Source organism: Anticarsia gemmatalis, chromosome Z (genome assembly GCF_050436995.1).
Source record: "Anticarsia gemmatalis isolate Benzon Research Colony breed Stoneville strain chromosome Z, ilAntGemm2 primary, whole genome shotgun sequence".
Classification (NCBI taxonomy): Eukaryota; Metazoa; Arthropoda; class Insecta; order Lepidoptera; family Erebidae; genus Anticarsia; species Anticarsia gemmatalis.
Window position 1 is genome coordinate 3,874,510 of NC_134776.1, and position 21,883 is coordinate 3,896,392.

Genomic DNA, 21,883 nt, shown 5'->3' on the forward strand with positions numbered 1-21,883 from the left:
TGTAAAAGGAAATTAAATCCGGGGCCTGCCCTTGCGATCCTGTAGCATCAGCGGGATTTTCTAATCACTGAGTTAATTATCAATTATAGGTGTTTTGCATATGGTTAATTATGATGGACAACATCAGTTTCTTAAACTAATTATCTGGGCCGGTTCCGTTACGTCGTGTTACATAACAATTTCTGTTAGATTACCTAAATACCTAGTAGAATATTAACGATAAACTATACCTACATATTATTTTATATTTTGTAAATTAAGGTACCAGCAGGACCCGTAGTATGTAGGTAACAATAGCAAAAGAACAATAATCGTAATACAGTTCTGATATGTATGCCTATTTCTTTATTGAGTAAATGTATCGACTTTATCATCAAGTGCAACCTATGTTATGAGACAATTACTTCAAGGAACCGTCCTGTGAGATTTAAATCCTCTAATAAAGGGACCACTTTTATTCTTGACTTCATTTTACTGTTGATAGCAGCCATTTACTTGGCAATTTAAGGGCATCCCTTCTAGAATGATTTTATATATAAAGCTATGTGACCTCAAGCGTAGGTACAAATAAAGTTCAGTGAATATGAAGCCCTAAAAAACTTTTTTAAAATGACACAATAGGGCACGTTTTTCCCGCTCGTGTACGCCCTGACTTGCGCATTGGGCTTACCCCTAGACTGCACTACATATACACGTACGTCGCCGCGTCTGCCGCATTCTCGCGTCGCTTCTCCAGCACGTCAGTGCTTTTAGAGTCCAGCGACTGAGCACTCTCTGGACTCTGCAAGCATATACAAATAATATAAACCTACTGCTCAGTAGCAGTACCCGCCTACTTAATCTGTGACCGTTGTGAAGTTCAACATGATCCTACGTTTGCTACTTACCTTAGTGATGACTTACATTATCATGATGATCGTGGATGATCATGATGACAACGGTTTCATGGCGTTGATGATTATCGTGGTGATGATGTTCCTGATCTTGATGATTGTGTCGATCATCATCATCACGCACATGATTACTGGTGATTTTTGATGGTACAGGCGAGGATGATGACCGCTGTGATGATAATTATAAAAATGATACCATCCGAATTTGAAGAATATATATAAATAAAATGATATGGCTAGATGGTTTACAATGGTGACTATAAGTGATGACGTTCGTGAGGGCGCTAACAGATGGAACACGGCTATAATGATTATGCTTACCACCATTATGATCGTAATGATCATAGCGGACGATGATGCTTCATTGAAAATTATAACCAAGATGATGTTGGTTTGTCTGATGATTGTCGTGTCGATGATAACCGACGGAATGCTTCTGTCACTATTGTGATTAGCTATTTTGATAGTTATATTATCGATATACCTATCAATAGTTTGTAACTAGTGTTGAGTGACAAAGACTGACATGATGATAAATTGGAAGGCGGTGGCCGTCATGCTGCTGATCGCGATCACTTGGGAAGTGCCAGACGACCGACCATCCATAGAAGATATTCTGGTATGTAGTTAAACTCATTTATTTACCTGCTGAGCATATTAGTGAGTACGCTTTTCATGATCGCGGATAATTTGTTAGTGATGATTTTTACAACAAGTTCTAACATAACTGCTCTAGTTTTTTGTTTCAAAGATGCTTGTGATTGTGTGACAAGACGCTGCGGCCGCGCCGCCTTTTCTTCATCTTATTTTTTCGAGTAGGGCAATAGTTTTACTGCCACTGTTTATAGCCCGGGCGTTTAACTTTTATTTTCTACAAGGGTTCAAACATTTGCGCAATCCGAACAGGTGTTTCAGGTCTGGTTCTCACGATTTTTGTAGTCAGTAAAAATTTGCCCGCTTTTTTAGTTTCCGATCCCACAAAAGTATTCAGCGCGGGAGATGTCCTAAAGAAAAATACATATTTTACCAACTGATTGATTCATTGCCTCCATTGTTTAATGTATTAATAATGTGCCTAACATTTAATACTATGTTCTTAGTCTTAATCAATTGCATATTGCTTTTGCGCGACTCTCTGTCATTATAAGCTAAAGTTAGGTAGTTTAACCGAGAAGCAAAACAAAGAAATCAACAAGAACTAAGGTGCTTTCGCGTATAATGTTTTATATAAAAACCCTATGTGAGTAGTTGTAGGTCATTTTGCAACCTTTGTGCGAAATAACTTCGAAATCCGTTCAATAGATTTTGCATAAAAAAAGAACAACAAACATTCTTCCATCCATTCACCCTCACAAACCCCGTTTACAGAAGTAACAAGTCCGACTGAGTTTTAAACTCGATAACATTTACAATATCCGGCGCATACAAAGCAATAAATTTGCAAATCAACTTCCGACAAAATCAGTTCAGGCGTTAACCAATTGCATCTACCTACAAATAATAATAATGCTCGTCATCCCCATGTCTAGACAGGGGATAATGCGAGCATGCGCAGTGCATACAGTGCAGGTACCCTGCCGTACGGAGAGTGCGTCAAAGTAAGGCGGATGTGGTGGTGGGTGGTGGGGCTGCTACCACTGCACTGCCTGCCAGGGAGGCGCTCACAGATCAAACCTAGTGCGCCGCACAAATAAAATAACTCGCCTTGATCGATAATGGTCAGCCTTTGAACTATTCTTAATGTTACGGACCTTTATGCAGGTTGTGAACACTAGAAAGTCTATTTAGAATTATCTATTCAACATGTTTCATTTTGTACACTTAATACAAGTAACAATGACAAAACAGCAATCCAAATAGCTACACTACATATCCAAATTGTATGAAAATTTTCCGGGTGATAAATAATAACGGATATCAATCCTATCACTTATTAAAAACTAAATCATGGATGAGGAAAGTAAACAAAAAGCCTTTAAAAGTATGAGTTTTGTCAATTTACTATTACTGACCCAGTTTCAAAATCTACACGGGCGTATACGCCGGCAAAATCTAGTACTTGCGTATGTGTAATATCGCGTGTATATTAGAGGGTAGGTAGGCAGTGGTGGATCGAACCCTTTCGCTGTTTGTAATTTGGCACAGTTTCGAGTTTCGTGTACAAAAACGTACGGTATTTAGATAAAATTGCTAGGCCGGTGATAATTAAAGGCCGGAGTTGCATACAGCAACTGGAAAAGGCTGAAACAGAAGTATTTGATTGTAGGTGTTTTTTTTACAAAATGCGCATAAAAATACAAAAGTATTTGTCAACGAAATGATGGGTCGGAGTTTAGTTCTATTACCTACATAAAATCACGCCTTATTCCCATATGGGTGGGCAGAGACGAAAGAACCCTATTCGGTACGATCTTTACAAACTTCTCTTGCTTCATTCACATCCACATCATCATACATGTTGTTATAAAGGAAAATTGAAATTTATGTTCCATTTATAATCTATACTAATATTATAAAGTGGAAAATAAAGATGGGCTCGTGGCTAAGTAACAATAACCGCACGGGTCGATCTCTGAGGTTAAGCCTGCCCAGATTGTTCTGTGGATGGGTGACCGTCATATACATATCGAGGTTTTTTGTGTTTCAGAAGCACGTTAAATTGTGGGCCCCTGCTGTCATTTTGAAATATCTGTGTAACTGAATTATGTAGGTCGCTCCATGTTACTCGTAAATATTGGCATGCAGCTGCATCCGGTGAGACTGGAGACCGACTCCAACATAGTTGATAAAAAGGCTAGGCCTATAAGGCTAGGCTATTTTTTATTGACAATAAAATTCAATACAAATATTTTCCCTGACTGCCCCAGTCTGTGAAGTGTAGTTTCGGGTGTGATACCGAAATCGTTCAAAGTACAATTGCTTTTTTTATTTCTGTTGGAATATACTTAATGCCCGAAGTTTGGAAACATGCTCGATTATTATGAGCATGGTAATAAGCTATTTGGCTGGGTCTAGTATCCTATTAGCTGCGCTGCTTACAATTTTGGATATAAGAGGCGTAAAAATGTATAAAATATAAATAATGTAAAGCACAAAGTCGCAGTGTACCCTAAGTGTAGCTTTCAGGACTATGACATAGGACTATGAAATAAAAGAATCCACAAACATCCAAAAACGCAATGTTAAATTGTAAAAACAATATACTGCAAAATTATACCTAAAATACCATATACGCATACCTATCCGGTATTTATCATAATACAAAACTTTGTGATAAAAATTTAAATATAAACTTCCAATTTACCAAATCCAGGGCGCCTACTATAATAATAATAATGTCCTGTTAGAAGGTACCCATGCAGCTACGGCGGCAAGGACTCTTTGTTTTTAGTGTACGAGGTACACTCTCTATTCCTTCACTCTCATGACCATGCGGGACGGATACCCGCTACGACCAGTGATAGGTGCTCTCCAATGCACAGAGCTCTACGACCTCAACTTCGTAACTCCGGGCGATTTCGGAGAAATTCTTGACACATAATCCCAGAAAAGACTTTTTAGACCCAGGATTCCAACACGAGACCTGTTGCGCGGCAGTCACGCCGCAGAGGCAGTTAAGGCGTTATAGTAGGTAGGGGGTTCGTAAAATAAACGGTTAATTCTTACCTCGTATCCATTCTTCTTCAGACTTCGTTTAAATCTTCTAATCCTACTAAAATTCGAAAATGTAATTCCTAAGTCCTAAACGAATTTTCTATTTATACATATGATAGTCATCGTACATACAAATTGGAACTTCATTGAAACTTCAGAGCAACTTTGGAGGAATAGTAGAAAGTGGTGTTCTTTTAGTTTCTGCCTTCCCTTCAAGCAGCATACTACACGCTTCGATTAGAAAACAGAATTCTTGAATTTGGTTACGTATGCAGGCAAGTTTATTGGCTTTCCGGCTGTCCATACACAACACTGAAATTTTAATCAGTTGGATTCTTGAACTCACGCTAGTAAATTCCGAAGTACTTGTCTCATGTCGCCTACAACATGGCTTGACCAATGTGTTTTATTTAAAGAGTTTTTATCTACCTATATGTGTAGTATGCCAGATTAACAATTCTATAAAGTAACAAATATTTAAATTGCCAAGCAACACATTTAAAGAAATAGTTATTACCATTTGTTTGGTTTAGGCAATCACAAGACGCGAGGCAAAATCAGGGTGATTGACTGGTACCGTTTTGAATTGCTATTATTCTAGGCTCCTAGTCAGATAAATGATTGGTCAGTCGACACCTGCCCTGTAGTCAGTTTCGGACTTCCTGCCTCACAACAAACGTTACCTAAGTACCGCCAAAAGACTAAAACTAATACACTACATCTCCATCTTAGTAAACGATTCTTAGGTCCGCTTGAAAAGAATTGCAGGCTGCGATGGCGAAGACTGTTGCCGTTCGTTTTCTCGATTGACGCAACAGTCAACTGAGAGTCCTCTGTACTGAATCCACGGCCAGTTTCCATTCTGAAACAGTTTCTTGTATTCAAGCTGTTTGGCGCCATCTATACCCCACATGCATATATTATTGGGGGGAAAATTAGACCTAGTAATTAATTTTATTAAGAATCACACGTCACAAGAAGTAGACATTGGACGCCTTGGGATGCCGACGACATAATACTAATATTTTCAAAATATGTAGTCTGCTAGTCGTTACAAACATTGGTAGAAAAAATACTTGCTTATGAACTCCCTTCTTCTCCTTATCGTATGGTTAGTGGTCAACCTAGTCTGTCAAAATTGTTCAAGCTGCCCGAAGGCCTTTGACGTAGCTTAACAACTGTTATCTTAATTGACAACAACTCTTTTTCCGTGCCCTCCGAAACACGGAGACGCCCAGTTCAAATCCACTATCGGTCATCCATCTATGGAATGACCGCGCCAAAGTTTCCTTAACCCACAGATCGTTTACCGACCGGTGAGCGCAACTGGCTATGGCGCCTCAACTCTACCTAAATCAAGAACATAGAAACACCAATAGTAAGGGCAATCTTTACTATAAATATAATAAATGAGTTAATACCTAAATAACATACAGCCAGACCCGAAACATTTATTTGCGAAGCACAAAATGAGCCCCTTATTTTAATCAGTGGGAATAGAACTCACGACCCGTAGGGACAACTTCAACCACAGAGTCAAGGATGTCATACTATGGCAATGGGATTTATAAACATGGAATTAGATATTTGGAGATCAAAGTGGAACAAACTTCTGGTACCAAGATAAAAAAAACAGCAAATATGTTAAAGCGTGCATTGTAATTGTTTAAATAAATGTTTAATCCATTGATTCCTTTCTGATGCCTTACATTACAGCGAAGACGCCGGTGAGAGGTAAAACTTTTGTCCAAACCAATTTTCGTCGGATACTCTCTATCTTGCTTTTTGGGGTTTAGATGCATTCTCGTTAGATTTGGGCAAAGGCCAAGTACTTACCTGTTGATCTTTGTTTGGTAAGTTTGACTTGCAGTTTAGGATAAAAAATGATGCAACAACGACTATTCCAAGTTACCTATATTTATTCCCACTTTTCCAAATCTCGCCTTAGTTCTTTAACAATTTCTAAAATCCCGTTTCGTCCGACTGATTCTTACTTCTTCAAAGTCTCTCAGAGTTATTAGCTTCCGTTACGAATGCCCACGTTGATGTCGTTGACGTTATATTCATTTCCTGTATGTGGAGTATAGTGGAGTCTCTTTCATTCCGAAATGTCGGAGTCCGAAGACATCGGCGCATCAAAACCAACAATCACACATTACCGTTTCATATTAGTTTTATTACTCTATCATTTAGTAATAGATACACAATACAGACAGTCTTCTAGACGAACCGCGTACATACTTTTATTCTTTGCATTTCCTTACTTTCATTTGTTAGCAGCTTTTTTGAACGGACGCCTACACTGGCCTGTTATAACCTCACTTGGTAACACTTTTATCCAAAACTATATTCTAATACAGCAATAGTTAGATTCGGACATGACCTTGACTAGCTTAGCCCAATGTCTCCACCTTGACCAACAGCGTCCTTCTCAGTTACAAATCCCAGACCAGATTAAACACAATTCAGTGCTTCCAACCACAACAAAGAATATCATAGAACAAGCAAGATTCCCCATAACTTTTACATTCAAATGTCAAATTACTGTCACCTTTAACATGTACGCATAAAGTTGAAGTTCGTGTAGACGGTGAGATCACCTGACGAGAGGTAGGGAGTAAGGCGGCAGTTTTGTGAACATCGTGGTGACGGATAGCCGTGTGCAGACACACAGACGAAACGTAAGTAGAAGCCGTACGATATCCAAATGATTAAACAGGAAATTTGTACTCTCGCCTTATTGAACTGGACTTCCATTGACCCTTTTATATTCTTTAATAGCAATAGACGCTAGAATCGGCCGCGTGAACATATCAATTCGAATAAAAATATTCGTGTGTGTACACTTTATCTATGAGACTAGTTGATTATATTATAATTTTTTGTTTTGTGAACCAAAACAGGTAGTGTGCATATTTTTTTTTATTCCTTAATATATATTTTTGTGGCTATTGCATGACTTTTTAGTCTTATTTGATTTCTCGCTGCTCTACCTTTTTGTTAAAATATTTGCCTTAATATTTGCGATAAACGACTATTTTAATACCTAAATCTAAGTAGTGAAAACTATGTTTTGCGTCTATTTATGAAATAAATTTGCTAAACGACCAAATAACGAGTGGAAAAATAAATTGTGCAATATCACCCGTTTTTATGGCCCTTGGGTAACGAATACTTCTGGTCGTAGACATAGTTCAGAAACCGGTTCTTTAATTTAATTCATGAATATGATTTACTTATTTTAGTATCGGATATCTTGAAATCTTACAGGCATATTTAAATATGTAATACATTAAAATATCTTTTATTGTTCGGTAAAGGACCCGAGAGGCCCTCGACCAAATATTTTGTAAGAAGAGAATAAATTCGCATGTAGAGAGGTCTCAAATTTTTTGATAATAATATGATATTTTTCTATAAATGGAATAATAAAGTATAAATTAATAATCTATTCTAATGCTTAAAAAATATCTCTACTGCGTGCCCTTGCTGAGCAGCGTTAATTTGACAGTTCAAACTCTGACGTGTTTATCAGCATTGAAACAAGTTTTTGGAATATAAATAAGAATTAAAAGTAGTCTTGTCGCCCGTAACAAGATGCTCTCGTAGTCGTGGTTAGGAAGCTGCATCATAATGACGTTTAGATCTAAAGCTTTATACCTCAGGGTAGGGCATTGCTACTATCTCTTAGTTCACTGAGATTTCGTAACAATTCTGTAACTACTGGAGATTTTTTTTTATTATTATAACATAGGTTAGAATTTACTTAGTTAAGGTTCTTTACTAGATCATATAAAACTTATTTTTATTTAACATAATAGTATACTTTTGACCACCGTATTTAATTTTTTTGTTGAATAAATTTATATATATTTTTTTTATTAGCCCCTTATGTGTCCCACTGCTGGGCAAAGGCCTCCCCTCTTTCCTTCCAAATCCGTCTGTCCTGTGCCAAGCTCCGCCACGATGGACCCGTAAATAAAAAATGAAATAAAAAAAATAAATTTATAAATAATAAAATTTATATATTAAAAAAATAACTCATCTCGCCATGTATCTACTTGGGAGACCTACCTACATAATAATATTTATATCTTATGTACAAAAGTGGCAATTAAAATTATTAGGCGATAGGTAGTTAATGAGTATCACTTATTTTGTATCTTACAAAAAATCCTGCATCAAAATAAGAATATTTTAATTATGTAAAGTAAAGCTTATTCTGTTATTGTTTTTGTTTAAATTAAATCTAATTTATAATCCATCTTTGTTGACCTATTATCATTGCTAAGTGCATTCTTGGTTTTTATATTTGTTGTCTATCTTTTAAAGCAGTAAAAATACATGCAAATTATTCCATTACAAATTAAGATTAAAATAAGATTGAAGAGCAAGGTAATTCAAAAGTTCAAGTTATACTTGCTTACTGTGCTCTGCGACTGGTCAATAGATTCGAGTTGCCGAACTAATGAATTAATAAAAACTGGGTATCTAAATCCTACTAATATTGCGAAAGTCTCGCATGTTTGTTGGTACCTGAATTTGTAATAACAAATATCTAGGGTATCTTATCAATGAGCGAAGTCGCGTGCAAAAGCTAGTGTAGACATACACATGGAAAAGATTTTCATTAGTGGCAAATAGTGATTTTCATCGACAAATAAATTTATTCGTCGAAATCCTATTATAGATATTCTATGAATACCTTAAGGGTTGTTTTCGTTATCAGATAATAACATAATTGATTCGGGGAACAATTTTGTGGTTACGGCAGATTATTTGTAAACGTATCCTTATATCGTTATAATGATTCTTCGAATAAAGAGTCTGGAAATAGCCTTCTTGACACAAAGGATGGAGGTTTCAACGTGTCAGACTGTTTCACACGAGATTTTCCAATACGTTACTTTGTACTCGATGTGTAGGTATTTTCCTAGCCATCGATGTGTTCATTAATTAATGGCGTGACATATTGTCGATAACACTTTGAAGCTCACGAGATTCACACGTCATAAAAATAAAGTGCTTTTCTTTTCTCTCCTTCCATTTTATAACAATAAGAGTGGGCGCTGCTAGCGGATACCTACTAGAATTTTAGTTAGATGGTATTTCAATTACACGAGATAAGAAAATACAGAGCTACCTTTATCTATCGTATGTTTGGTGTCTTACAATTCTATTTTGACCTACTTGGGAATATTTAAATGAATTAATTATAAATAACGTTTTGTATTGAAACAACCTACATTAGTAAGACTTTACCGAAGTGTTGTAAACAGGGTTCTAATTGTAACTTATAGTAACACACTTTTGTAAATAATTATTTAGAAATAATAGTCATTAAATATTATACTGCAATGCTGAAAATAGAGAGAAAATATGAAAGTACTTTTAATACATCTTGAAAATACAGCGCGGAAGAAAACCCCTCTCCTATCTCGAAAGGCTGACGTTTATTTATTTCGAAAACCCGTTCGTCGATAAGATTGAGTAGTACAAATTTACCTGAAGAGCGTCCAGAAAACATAGAGCCACGCGAAAATAATGTTTAGATAACTTTTTGACTTCCCGAAGTTTCGGCCAACTAAAACGAGCTTGGCCGCGGGAGAGCTTTTTCGGGTTTATAAAATAGATCTGTTTGTAACAGGCCATGTCGAAGAGTACGCTGCAGACGAAGACCAGTGGCCCCTCTGAGCCCAGCGGTGCCAACAATGCTACGGAATCTACGCCCTTAGTAGCTAAACAGGTGAGCAGGACTTTGCTATAACAAGTTTTCAATTTCTTTGCTCGCGTAAAACAAAATAAAATAATATAAACACATCGAGTAAGTTTTGTTGTAGATTTTCTGAGTTGAAATCTATGGGGTATTGTGATAGATACATATAATCACACATTCTTCCCATAGGGGTAGGCACAGACCAGAGTAAGCGTCTTAAATAGTAATAATTTAAAAATACTACTTTCGTTTAATTCGCGTGACTATACATATAGACTATTAAATGGACATTTTATATATAAGTATATACATCGGTATACTAACCGAGAGTTGTGAATATAACATTAGACATAAGAACATTATATAATGATAATGTAGTACTAGGTAACAATTAATGTTTCTTTCTATGTTAAGATTTTTTTGAGTACATCGTCTTATATGAATCATGAAATCTATTAATAAGTTATAACCAATTACTTAATATTATGTTATCAATAAGATACTATTGCCTCTATCAGAACTTAATTCATAGCATAACAATGTCTACTTAATAGTTTTTAGTGAAGATCGTTAAATATTCACTACTAAATTGTCTAAATTAAATACCTATTGCACAAGGTTGCATCGTTTTGAATTGATATAATTGACTACGGTTATTTTGTTCGCTGCAAATGAAAGATAAATAAAGAGCGGGACTATTTTCAATATATTACAGTTCCCGGGGAAGAATATTCCGCTAGGTACATTTCAGCTGCATGTAATTCAATAGTGTTCTCCAGGCAAAGTTGTTGTCGATCCGGAATTCCTAGAAATTGTCCTAGTTATGAGGGCGCCCGGGAAACGTCCGGGGAGCGGCCGGGCGTGGTTCAGTGCTTCGTACTCAATACAAGTTACAATATGCAGCGCTACTAGTTGTATATTACTGAAAACTATATATCATTTTACAGAGTAACTTTAATAACATAGTGTAAACGTTTATGATTTGTCTATAAGTATATCGATGCATTTTAAGACTATTTATACTATTTATAAAAGGTATTTTGAATATGTTTAGCTTTAGGACATGGTCTTGACGCCTCTTATATATCCCATTGATTTTGGCAATTGTAATATAGACTACTATAGAAAACCAGTATGTATAGTATGTAACTTTTTATGAATAAGACCGTATATGTAGGCATTCATTCTCGTAGGTAAATACACAAAGTTATTAATAAATCATCTCGCTCGATAGAACATCATCATCATCACACATTTTAACTTAGATATTTGTTTCGTTAGCCGGACAACGACGATGAGTGCGGCGGGCGTGGTCTCTCAGTGGAGCAGACCTGCGTGCTCATCGCCGGCGAGATGGCCGGCAGCGGCGTCCTGGCACTCCCGAAAGCTCTCGCCAAGACAGGTATGTTCCTAACCAAAAACCAAAATTGTTTTGATATGAAATACTCCGTTAACTTTCTGTATGCGGTGGAGGTAGAGACATGCTTTTCTCATAACATTTTCCTTCAAAGTAAGGCTTCACGATACTTAGGAATCTATTTAGAATGCCTTTGTTGCGTAGAATATGAAAAATCCTTCTATGAAATTAAATTCTTGTTGAGCGTTATTACAATATTGCAATAAAGTCTGTATAACATATTAAATATTTTTATATTCACAAGTGATGCGCAGATTATGCAATAAATTCAAATATCTAGTAACTTTTATAGCTTACAATGATTATCATGCAATCAGTCCAATCAATATTATATTACAAATTAATATGTAACATGTATAAGTTTGCTTATTTCCCACCTTGTGAGTACGTAAAGTTCAGTTTCAAATGTCACGTGTTAGACTTAAAACGTAGTTTAAATGCTGTGCAACAATTTAAATAAAATGACGCTTGCTATTGTTACATTATCTTGCGAATGTTATTTACAAAGCTAAAATGTATATTTCAAACAAATGTCAGCACTTAAATTCACAGACGGATTCTAGAGAAATCAATAAATTACTGTGATTTTTCCGATTACAATACGACTACGACTAGACGACTATATTAAGTCACACGGTGCAAGGTCTTGTATAAACACTACCCCGGTATAATAAAGATTAGCACAAGATACAGACTGGTTATGTAGTAAATAACTGTCCTGATTTTCCTGAATGTATTCGATCATCCGATAAGATAGTATTGTGCAAATGTATATTATTTACATGTGTATTATGAGTTTGAAAGGTTAAAACACGATGTTATCTAGATGTCTGGATGTCTCACTATGTTCTAAATGTGTAACAAAACAATAAATAATTCATGATCGTCTCACTGTACGTAGCTTAGATTTCCATTGACAGGATATAAGGAAAATGAATGTATTAAGCGGTTATTTTGTTGGTCTGTCTCGAGAGGAAGTTATCCAGACTGTCTGTCGCGCTACTTAATAGATAAGCGATCGGAAACGAAGCATTGATTGCAATCTTGTCTCCTTCCACCAATTAGATATTAATTTTTTTTTATTCTTTAAAATCTTGTGTTTGACATTTATTTTGGGCGGTATTTATGATTTATGCATACATTTTAGATTATCTCTACAATTAGGCACGTAAAAATAGTACAGTTTCAAATCGAGTCTTCAGAAGATCATCATGATAATTTCAAGATAATGATAGATTTTAAACCAGTCGATATCAGTTGCTACAATTTCAATTTATTTATCTCTCCAATCACAGTACAATCTTAAAACTCTGATCCTCGCATAGATAAACATATAATGACGTATAACATGACGGAAAAGCAAAAATAGCTAACTAGTCTTTCTCTAAAAGTACGTAGTTTGATTCTCATTAACATTTTACGAGAATAAAAATATCATATGTAAATAGGTTTAAGATAATGCTTATATCTTAATGTATGCAGACTGTATCAAGGTTTTTATATAGCGATATTAGTTTTCAATTAAGTAATGTAATAAATATACTGGAACGTAATTTGATATGATGTTTGACAGCGTGTGATACTTCACTGAATACAACGAATGTTTAAAAGTCATGTTTATGTTTAACGGGTGGGTAAGGCAGTGAACTTGCTACTAAATATATTTAGTGACTTTTGAAAAGGCGCAGAATGCAATCGATAAGCTATAGGTACTTTTGAGTTACAAAGCAGTTAGATTTCTAAGTTCAAAAATTGGTATCTAAAGAGAAATACCTCAGTTCTAAATTTTTGCAAAACGTTAGGTATTCGTAGGCAAGTGCAACTATGCAGTGATACGTTTACACTTGTATCTTAATATCTGTAAGAGGTAAAACTGACACCTTAATAATAAAAAAATATTTTAAAACCTTTAATTAATTTGTAAACCAGGATACCTAAAATATACTCGTAATATTAGCTATTTAATGTCTGAAGGCGATTTGCAGTCATATTCACGTCAGTAAATCCGCGAAGTAAAACTTTGACGTGATCGTTTTACTAGTTGCGTCAATGCATTGATTAAAAATAAACCTATTTCCTATATTTACAGCTACCAAATTAGGCGGTCATATAAGTTTATACATAATATTTGCTGTGATTTTTTGCTTTACCGTTAAGTTTCGTATTTTTTATGATCAAATTAACAAGCGATAGATGAAAAAAAAGCAAAATAGGTTATTATAAAGAAAAATAACTTATTAACGTCCCACTGCTGGGCAAGGGTCTCCTGCCGTTATGAGGGAGGGGTTATGCCTTTAGTCCACCACGCTGGGCAACTGCGGGTTGAGGATTTTGCATACCATCAAAAACTGTTCTTAATAACACTCAGTCATGCAAGGTTTCATCACGATGTTTTCCTTCAACGTTGGAACAAGTGATAATTATTTCTAATACACACATAGCTTCGAAAAGTCATTGTTATGTGCCTCGGGTCCGAATCTGAAACCACTTGCGTGGGTGGTAGCTGTACCTACCTACCGACTGTAACCACACGGCTATTACTGCTTATTAATAAAAAATGGTAACAGAGCTTTATTTCTCACTTGAACCCAAATAGAATAACAGCGACCCTAAAATTAAATGATTTCAAATTATTATGCAATATCTTTATCATAATTACGGCAATTAAGTTAAATAGACGGAACCTAATCACAATAATATAAGTACCTGCCCGCAGGGCACCTTGAGGCGAGGTGACGGGGAGTAGCGACCCCGCGGTACCTGAGTGCTCCAGGGGGAAGTCACCCTTCCTCATCTCCGGCTTGCCTTAGTTGGCTGGTCGGAGTGAAAACTGACGAGGAAGCGGTCCCCCACCTCTGGCTTGCCTTCATTGGCCGTCCAGAGTGGAGTCGCGAGAGCAGAGCTCCCACTCTGTTCGGAGGACGGATGCTGAGCGCAAGTGGCTAGTGGGCCAGTGATGCCGGACCCTCAGGGAGCAAGTGATCTGAGTTTAACGTCCAGCGAGGCCTCTCCGTCCTCCAGCCGCTCACGTCCCTGTTGCCCCCTTGTTGCATTTTAGCGACTAGTTTAGGGGGCCCAGTTTGTGAGTTGGCAAGTCTCCGCCTGCCATTCTTACGTGTTTTTAACATTGTTATCGGCAGGCGCCATAGTCCCCATAGATCCCAATTACCCATGTCCACTAGCACCCCATCACAATAGCCCAAGTAGCTTTTCCCATTAGTTTTGTCATAGTTCCACACAGTCCGGTGATTGTCCTTGGGTGCATTTTATAGTGTAAACAGGGATAATCACCGGATTGTGACACCATTCATTATTGAAGATTAATGTCGTCTAAAAAGGGCCTCTACGTGTTGGCTTCGGCCCCACGCATGCCTTCCAAATGTCCGGGACTCTGTAGTCCCGAGATATGAAAGATAAGTACCTAATTACAATAATATTAGCAGTATTTTTTAAGCACCATCGTTTAAAATTTGTACTATTGTATTAGTACCTATTGATTCATAAGTATTTGCTAATACTCTAACAAAACCATACACAAATATCGAAAAAACATATAACTAGAGCATATTTCAATGTAGCCCATTATGATAACCGCTAAACCAAACTATACTATTATATTAGGCACTACAATGCATTCATCATGAATGTATCTACTCGGCCCCCTTAACCAATTACTGACGGAAAGATTCATAGAACAGTATCTAAGGCCTTCCTCTGCCCACAGTACCCACCGGTTAAGCGTCAAGCCGTCAAACCGAATTATGTAACCGGTCAAACTACTTTTGACTATATTTTTTCCATTAACTTGTATTCAACCCACAAAGTAACGTTACGTGTTTGTTTATAGCACATTTGATATTGTCCTCGTATTTGAATTAACATATTAATATTTTTTCTATTAAGAGTCTATTTTGAGCAATCTTCATTAAAAACTAATAAATCAATTGATAATTGATTTTGAGTTTTGTGCTTATGTTAAGCTGTTAACTTTTATCAATTCTTTTGTCTCTATATCTTGCAAAGTCACTGCTTCTGTCTGTTCGCGAAAAACTTTCACTAATAGTTAGAGCTATTTCGGATGAAGTTTAAAATGTCAAATTTGTTAAGGTTCTGTGTAAAAATAACTTTTTAAACCGGGCGGGGCTGCCCAGGTCCGTAGAGTTTTAGTAAATTAGTTAAAATGCAACTATTTCTCAACTCAACTATTAAACAATTATTAAATATCATCATTAATTTGTTAAAGTTACTCAAACCTTATCTACCTATATACAGAATTCAATAATTTAATGTTCTCATAAAGTGTTGACGGTCGTTTTCGTAGGTACTCATCGAAGTACTCCCCTAAACCAGATTATTTACATAAGTATGCGAATACAAATTAAAAATACAACTCTGAACTCAAACTTCATTAAGTCAAGCTTTGAATACGTTTTACTTTATTTTTGTACTTATGACTTTGATTGTGCAACTGTATAATGTTACTATGAATGCGAGTGCCTATATCTATTTTTTTTGTCTGCGAATTGTATTTAGCTGAAGTGTGGCTATGCTGGCTAGATGCTGTGCGTTGACAGACCATTCTCATCAATCGATGAATATCCTTCTATTGTGCCATAGCAAAGTTCGTTAATTATCACACAATCATCAATTCACCACGTTCTTTGCGCGTAAAAAGCGACGGTCTTACTAATACCTACACGCTGGCGGTCCCTAACAACTGAACCATTCAAACGCCGACAAAACCAGAATAATATAAACATTTTCATTTCTTCACAGGATGGATTGGAGTCCCGTTGATCGTATTGATCTGCGTTATAGCTGCCTTCAGTGGCAAGAGGCTCGGCGACTGCTGGTCTATCCTCGAAGCTCGAGACCCTGAGATGAGGACCCGTAAGAGGAACCCATACGCGATAATCGTCGACCAAGCTCTTGGCAAAAAATGGAGGTACAACTAGTTTTTGTTAACGAACCAATTATTTTAACGAACGGCCTTGACGAGGTTTACTCGATGTGATTATTAGTTTCGGTGATGTCGAATATGTTTTGTTACTATATAATGTTACACCTGTTTGTTAAACAATTCCATTATCTAAATGAATATGGAGTAACATAATGACTTAAGATCTCCGTCTAACATCAAGGATAGAGAAGGTAGTAAAAAGAAATCAAGTATTCCCATTCGTTATTTGACGAAAGCGCACTCGTGCATATGTTAAAACAGACCTTATTTACTGGTTGTCGTGAAAAACCCAAAATACTCTTAAGCCCTTCTCCAGTCTCCATACAAATGTATGTGAGATACTTCGTGGCGACTAGTCTCCGAGACTAGAGTCGCGCGGGCGTATCGTAATGGGAGAAGGGCTTTAAGCTGACACCTGTTTAAAGAAATCTTTGACAAGGGTTGCACACTTTTAAATACAGCGTTGAGGTTCTAATCATAGCTGCTGTTTTCGTGATAAAGCGTGCTATAAATTAATGTGATAGTTGATAATGTTTTAGTCGGCCTTTTTTTAAAATCAACTTGCGACTTTACAATAATGTTGTGATTTATCCAGCGTGGTCGCATCGATCGCAATCATCGTGACTTTGTTCGGCGCGTCAGTGGTATGCCTGTTGCTGGCCGCTCAGATCATCGAAGCGGTGATGCTCGCCATCGCGCCCTCCATCAGCCCTTGCCTGTGGTACCTCATCGTCGTAGGAGCTATGACGCCACTGCTATTCTTCGGAACGCCTAAGGATTTCCAGTAAGTTTTCCAGCAGTCTGATGCCACTTACGACTTCTTCTTCTTATAGTATGGTTAGTAGTCAACCTAGTGTCAAAGTTGTTCATGCCGCCCGAAAGGCCTTTGAGATGGCTTAACGACTGTTGTCTTAGTAGACAACAACGACTTACGACTTGGGAGTATTGAGGTTATTGATGTTCTAGTGCCACAAATCGCTTCAACAAGTACATAACTTGCAGAATCATGAGACTAAGCAACAACTCTAAGTGCAATTGTTTTATAGTCTTTCGAAATAATATTCGATTCAATTCTTAATTTAATTTGATTTTAAATATTAACACAACTGTACAAAGCCAGACGGTAATTTTGAATTTGAACTCACTCATTTAACTCATTTAACTTTAGCGTAAAGGGTTCCTAGCTCATATCATGTTGGTCATTGTAGGTGTGTTACACATTATTTTTAAGCCACACTTCATAGTCATAATATGCCTATTCAACTTAATTTCGTATTGTTTCAGTCTAATGGGTCTGATAGCATTCGGCACCTCAGTGCTGGCCTGCATCCTATACTTCACTCAGATTATGAACGAGGTGACGCCATACCCCACGTACCGCGTCGGCATCCACGGCTTCATGGACTTCTTCCTCGCTTACGGCACCATCATGTTCTCGTTCGGCGGCGCCTCCACCTTCCCCACCATACAGAACGATATGGCTGACAAGAGCAAGTTCGGAAAGAGTCTGCAGTACAGCTTCATGGGTATGCTGACATTCTTCGTTATAAAGTACAAAAATTTCAATGACTATGGATAAATAGGTTGAAAACATCCTGTTTTGATTATTACAGTTTTAGTACGTCATAAAAACAAAAACATATATTTTTAAGTAATATGTTCATGTGTGTTATATCTTTATCAAATGTGTTTCAAGCACTTGATTTTCGAAAGATTTTCAAAAAGAAACACTGCTTTATAGTAAGGTTAAAATTACTAACATAGTATCAACAGCCCTACAACTATTCAAAACTGTCTAAAAAATTGCTACAAAATAGTATTTATATAGGTACTTAACTATATTTCGTTCTTTCTAGCTGTCCTTATCTTGTACCTGATGATTGCCGTTGGAGGCTATGCGGTGTACGGTGAGCGCGTCCTACCCAACGTGGCGCAGAACATGGCCGCGACCCCACTGACCCTCACCGCCAACGTGCTGATGGCCATCCACCTGGTCTCTGCCTTCATAATTATCATAAACCCAGTGTGCCAGGAGATGGAGGAACTCTACAACGTGCCCAGAGGTTAGTGTCTATTACAGTGTTTTTAATTTTGAACCGATAAATATAAAAAATGCCACTTATTATGCTCTAAAACATACTCGTATTAAAATCACTTCTTGTCGCAATAATCTTTCAGAGGCTCACTGGGCAAGATACTAGATTGAACAGTAGGAATAGAAGGCTGGAAACAGTACCTTTCACTCTATTACATTACCAAAACACCAATGTAATCAGCAAGAATTTGAACTAAGTATTCTCATGAATGTAAAGCTGTTATACTATTTAGTAATTACTTTTCAGCGGCTTTTAAAGTTCTTAAGTATATGTGTCACCAAACAAGAATTTAGACACAGTAGACACAGAGGGCACTTGGTTAACTGATGTAGCAATCAGGTATCTTTCACAGTAGCGCCTCCATTCCAATAGCACCTAACACAAGTAACTGCGAGTAAGTGTAATTGCTGAAACTGCTTAGCGCGACCTACAGCAGCAACTACTTAAATAGTTTCTTTTATATATTATAAACTTTCTCCTTTTCCAGATTCAGTAGGCTGGCGTATGGCTATCAGACTGTCAATCATGGCTGCGATCTTGTTCATCGGCGAGAGCATCCCGCGCTTCTACACCATCCTAGCCCTGGTGGGAGCCACCAGCATTGCGCTGCTGACCTACATCCTGCCATCTGTCTGCTACCTCTGCCTCATCGACCAACCCTTGAGGGAGGGCCAGGCGCCCATGTAAGTTACCAACATAGTTTTCAAACTCTTCTTTTTGTGATCACGCTTTTGAGTTTTAGAACAAGTAAGGTTTAAGACACTATTGGTGTTGATAGCAATAATGAATTTTATTCTTTTACAAAAAAAATAAACTAAATGTTTATCACGCGACATGCAAAAATATCGCATCAAGAGATTGAATATTTAAAAAATCACGACTATACCTACTGTTTTTTTAATTTCTTGTGATTTTACTTTCTTCATAATTTGATCCTTCTATGCAAATAAATTAATATATAATAATTTACATTACTTCCAGTGAGACCCCCAGCTGGCGCAGGATGGTGTGCTACGAGGTGATCGGTCTGGGCATCATTGGCGCCGTGGCGGCTACCATCAGCGCCCTCAACGCCATCTTCAGCACCTCCATGGCCACGCCGTGCTACTTGTGATACGACGGCGACGGCACTTTCGACGATGTCGTTCTAACATAAACAAGACGACAACAAAACGACAACCATCAAGGCTTTGTAAACTAAGAAAATATTCATGTTCCGATTTTACCAAAACTTTTCTTTTTTGATCTGTGAATTGAATGAAACCGGGTGCTCATCGGACGATCCATTTTGGATTACCGAGCCGGGATTAACAAGACAAGATCTTTTAAAATCTCACTAGTAGTGTTCTAATTTCCCTTTACAGACAATTTATTTCCAAAGAGATTTTCATCTTACTTAGTTTACGAAGTTTCTGCACTAAACAATCTTAGATTGTTACCTGCGGCAGCAAACAACGTCTATTTTTCGGCAAAATTTCGGCACGGTGCAATTTTAATGCCATTTTTATGAAGTTTATAGTGAATAACCTTTAAATGTAATGTAGTAGTGTCACTATTTTATGAAAATGATTATAATCAAAGCAAAAAAAAATTTGGATGTTTGTAATAGTTGTATGTTTAGATGATAAGCAAAGGAGGCGATTGACCCCAACCACCTTTTAAAGTTTAACAGCACAAACTAGCTCGCACAAAATAACACAGTAGATCAGTAACATTGTTGTAGGCAAAAATTTTACATTCCATCACAACTGTCATAACACTTTTCCAAAGAATTAACATCTTGCCAGTGTCTAATCGTCTCTGCATATTTTATATCGAATATTAAAAAAAAGTAGCCTAATTTAAATCTAGTATTAGGATTATATAACCATTGCTCTTTAGCAAACTCATAGGATCTTATCCCGTGTATTCGTACCGACTAGCATTTTACCTTATAATTCTAATCGTAATTACATTGTAGTACTTAGCGATGAAACGCCCCCTACCTCTAGAATTTATCTGAACGAGAATTTGTCTCTGAACCTATTTACAATTGGCATGATGGGTACATATAGCATTTATTTGTTTCAAAACGGGCAACAACTGACCGAATATTAACCGCGTGCAGAAAAAAAATATCACGTAGAAAACATCTTGCGATAAGTTTTGAAAACGCGCCTGCATTTTACCGAATCACAGATAAATGCTCGTGTACTCAACTATGCTCTACTATCTAAATAATACTGTCCCCAATGTCACCAATGTGTAATGGGTACATAGAGCATTCATTTGAATCAAAACACAAGCCGAAACTGACCGAATATTAGGCATTTTAACATCATGCAAATCTATCTATTGCAGTAAAAGTCTCGCGTAGAACAATTTGCAGTCTTGCAGTTATCTTAAAAGTGCGCCTGCATTGTACCGACTGTTACATCACGACGAATGCTTGTGTACTCAACTACGCTCTTCTGTCTAAATAATAATATAACAAATATCAATATGTGTGATGGGTACATACAGCATTTATTTGTATTAAGTAGACCACAACAGACCGAAACATTAGGCAATATTACACCGTGCAAATCTATCTATTGATGCAAAATACAAGTCTCGCGTAAAAAAAACATGTTGCGATTACTTTTAAAAATGCGCCTGCATTGTACCGAATGTCTAATCACGAACGAATGCTTGTGTATTCAATTATTATGTATACGCTCTCCCGTCTAATAAATATTATCACAATAGTCACCATGTGTGATGGGTACATATAGCATTTATATTGTATCAGAACACAAGCCGAAAATGACCAAATATTAGGCATTCTTACACCGTGCAAATCTATCTATTGCACGCATTACCACCCTCGCGTATAAGAATCAGCAGTAATCTTTATCTTTTAAAAATGCGCGTGCATTGTACCGAATGTTACATCACAGATGAATGCTTGTGTACTCAACTACGCGTTACTATCTAAATAATAATAAGGTTTTAATAAATGTTTACGTGAATGATTGTTGTTTGATTTTTACATCAGAACCAAGGTCGGTGGTGGATTCGTTTGTGGCGGTCACAATATTGCGTCACGTTGTTATCTACAGTTATTTTCATTAACTACAGTAAGCGGTTAGATGTATTACGCGTTAATTTAATGTAAGAAGGTGATAG

At 36.9% G+C, this 21,883-nt stretch overlaps 1 protein-coding gene across 2 annotated transcripts; it reads left to right on the forward strand.

The window, feature by feature from the left end:
- The first annotated feature begins 1,367 nt into the window (after positions 1–1,367).
- LOC142986270 (uncharacterized) lies at positions 1,368–21,727 on the forward strand. 2 transcript variants are annotated; one of them, XM_076134683.1, is made up of 9 exons: positions 1,368–1,512; positions 10,195–10,293; positions 11,545–11,665; positions 16,457–16,625; positions 17,236–17,424; positions 17,925–18,166; positions 18,497–18,703; positions 19,224–19,419; positions 19,718–21,727. In XM_076134683.1, the coding sequence occupies exons 1-9, from the start codon at positions 1,420–1,422 to the stop codon at positions 19,848–19,850; spliced, it is 1,449 nt and encodes a 482-aa protein (XP_075990798.1). In that variant the 5' UTR covers positions 1,368–1,419; the 3' UTR covers positions 19,851–21,727. The 2 variants fall into 2 exon arrangements, with proteins under 2 accessions (XP_075990798.1, XP_075990799.1); XM_076134684.1 differs by lacking the exon at positions 1,368–1,512 and adding an exon at positions 7,075–7,228.
- The last annotated feature ends 156 nt before the right edge of the window (positions 21,728–21,883 follow it).

What these genes read in the sequence shown, in the direction of transcription:
- LOC142986270 (XM_076134683.1), top strand. Translation starts at nt 1,420, where the DNA reads ATGATGATAAATTGGAAGGCGGTGGCCGTCATGCTGCTGATCGCGATC. An exon ending in GAAAGCTCTCGCCAAGACAG is followed by an intron (nt 11,666 to 16,456) that starts GTATGTTCCTAA and finishes ATTTCTTCACAG; the next exon opens with GATGGATTGGAGTCCCGTTG. An exon ending in ACTCTACAACGTGCCCAGAG is followed by an intron (nt 18,704 to 19,223) that starts GTTAGTGTCTAT and finishes CTCCTTTTCCAG; the next exon opens with ATTCAGTAGGCTGGCGTATG.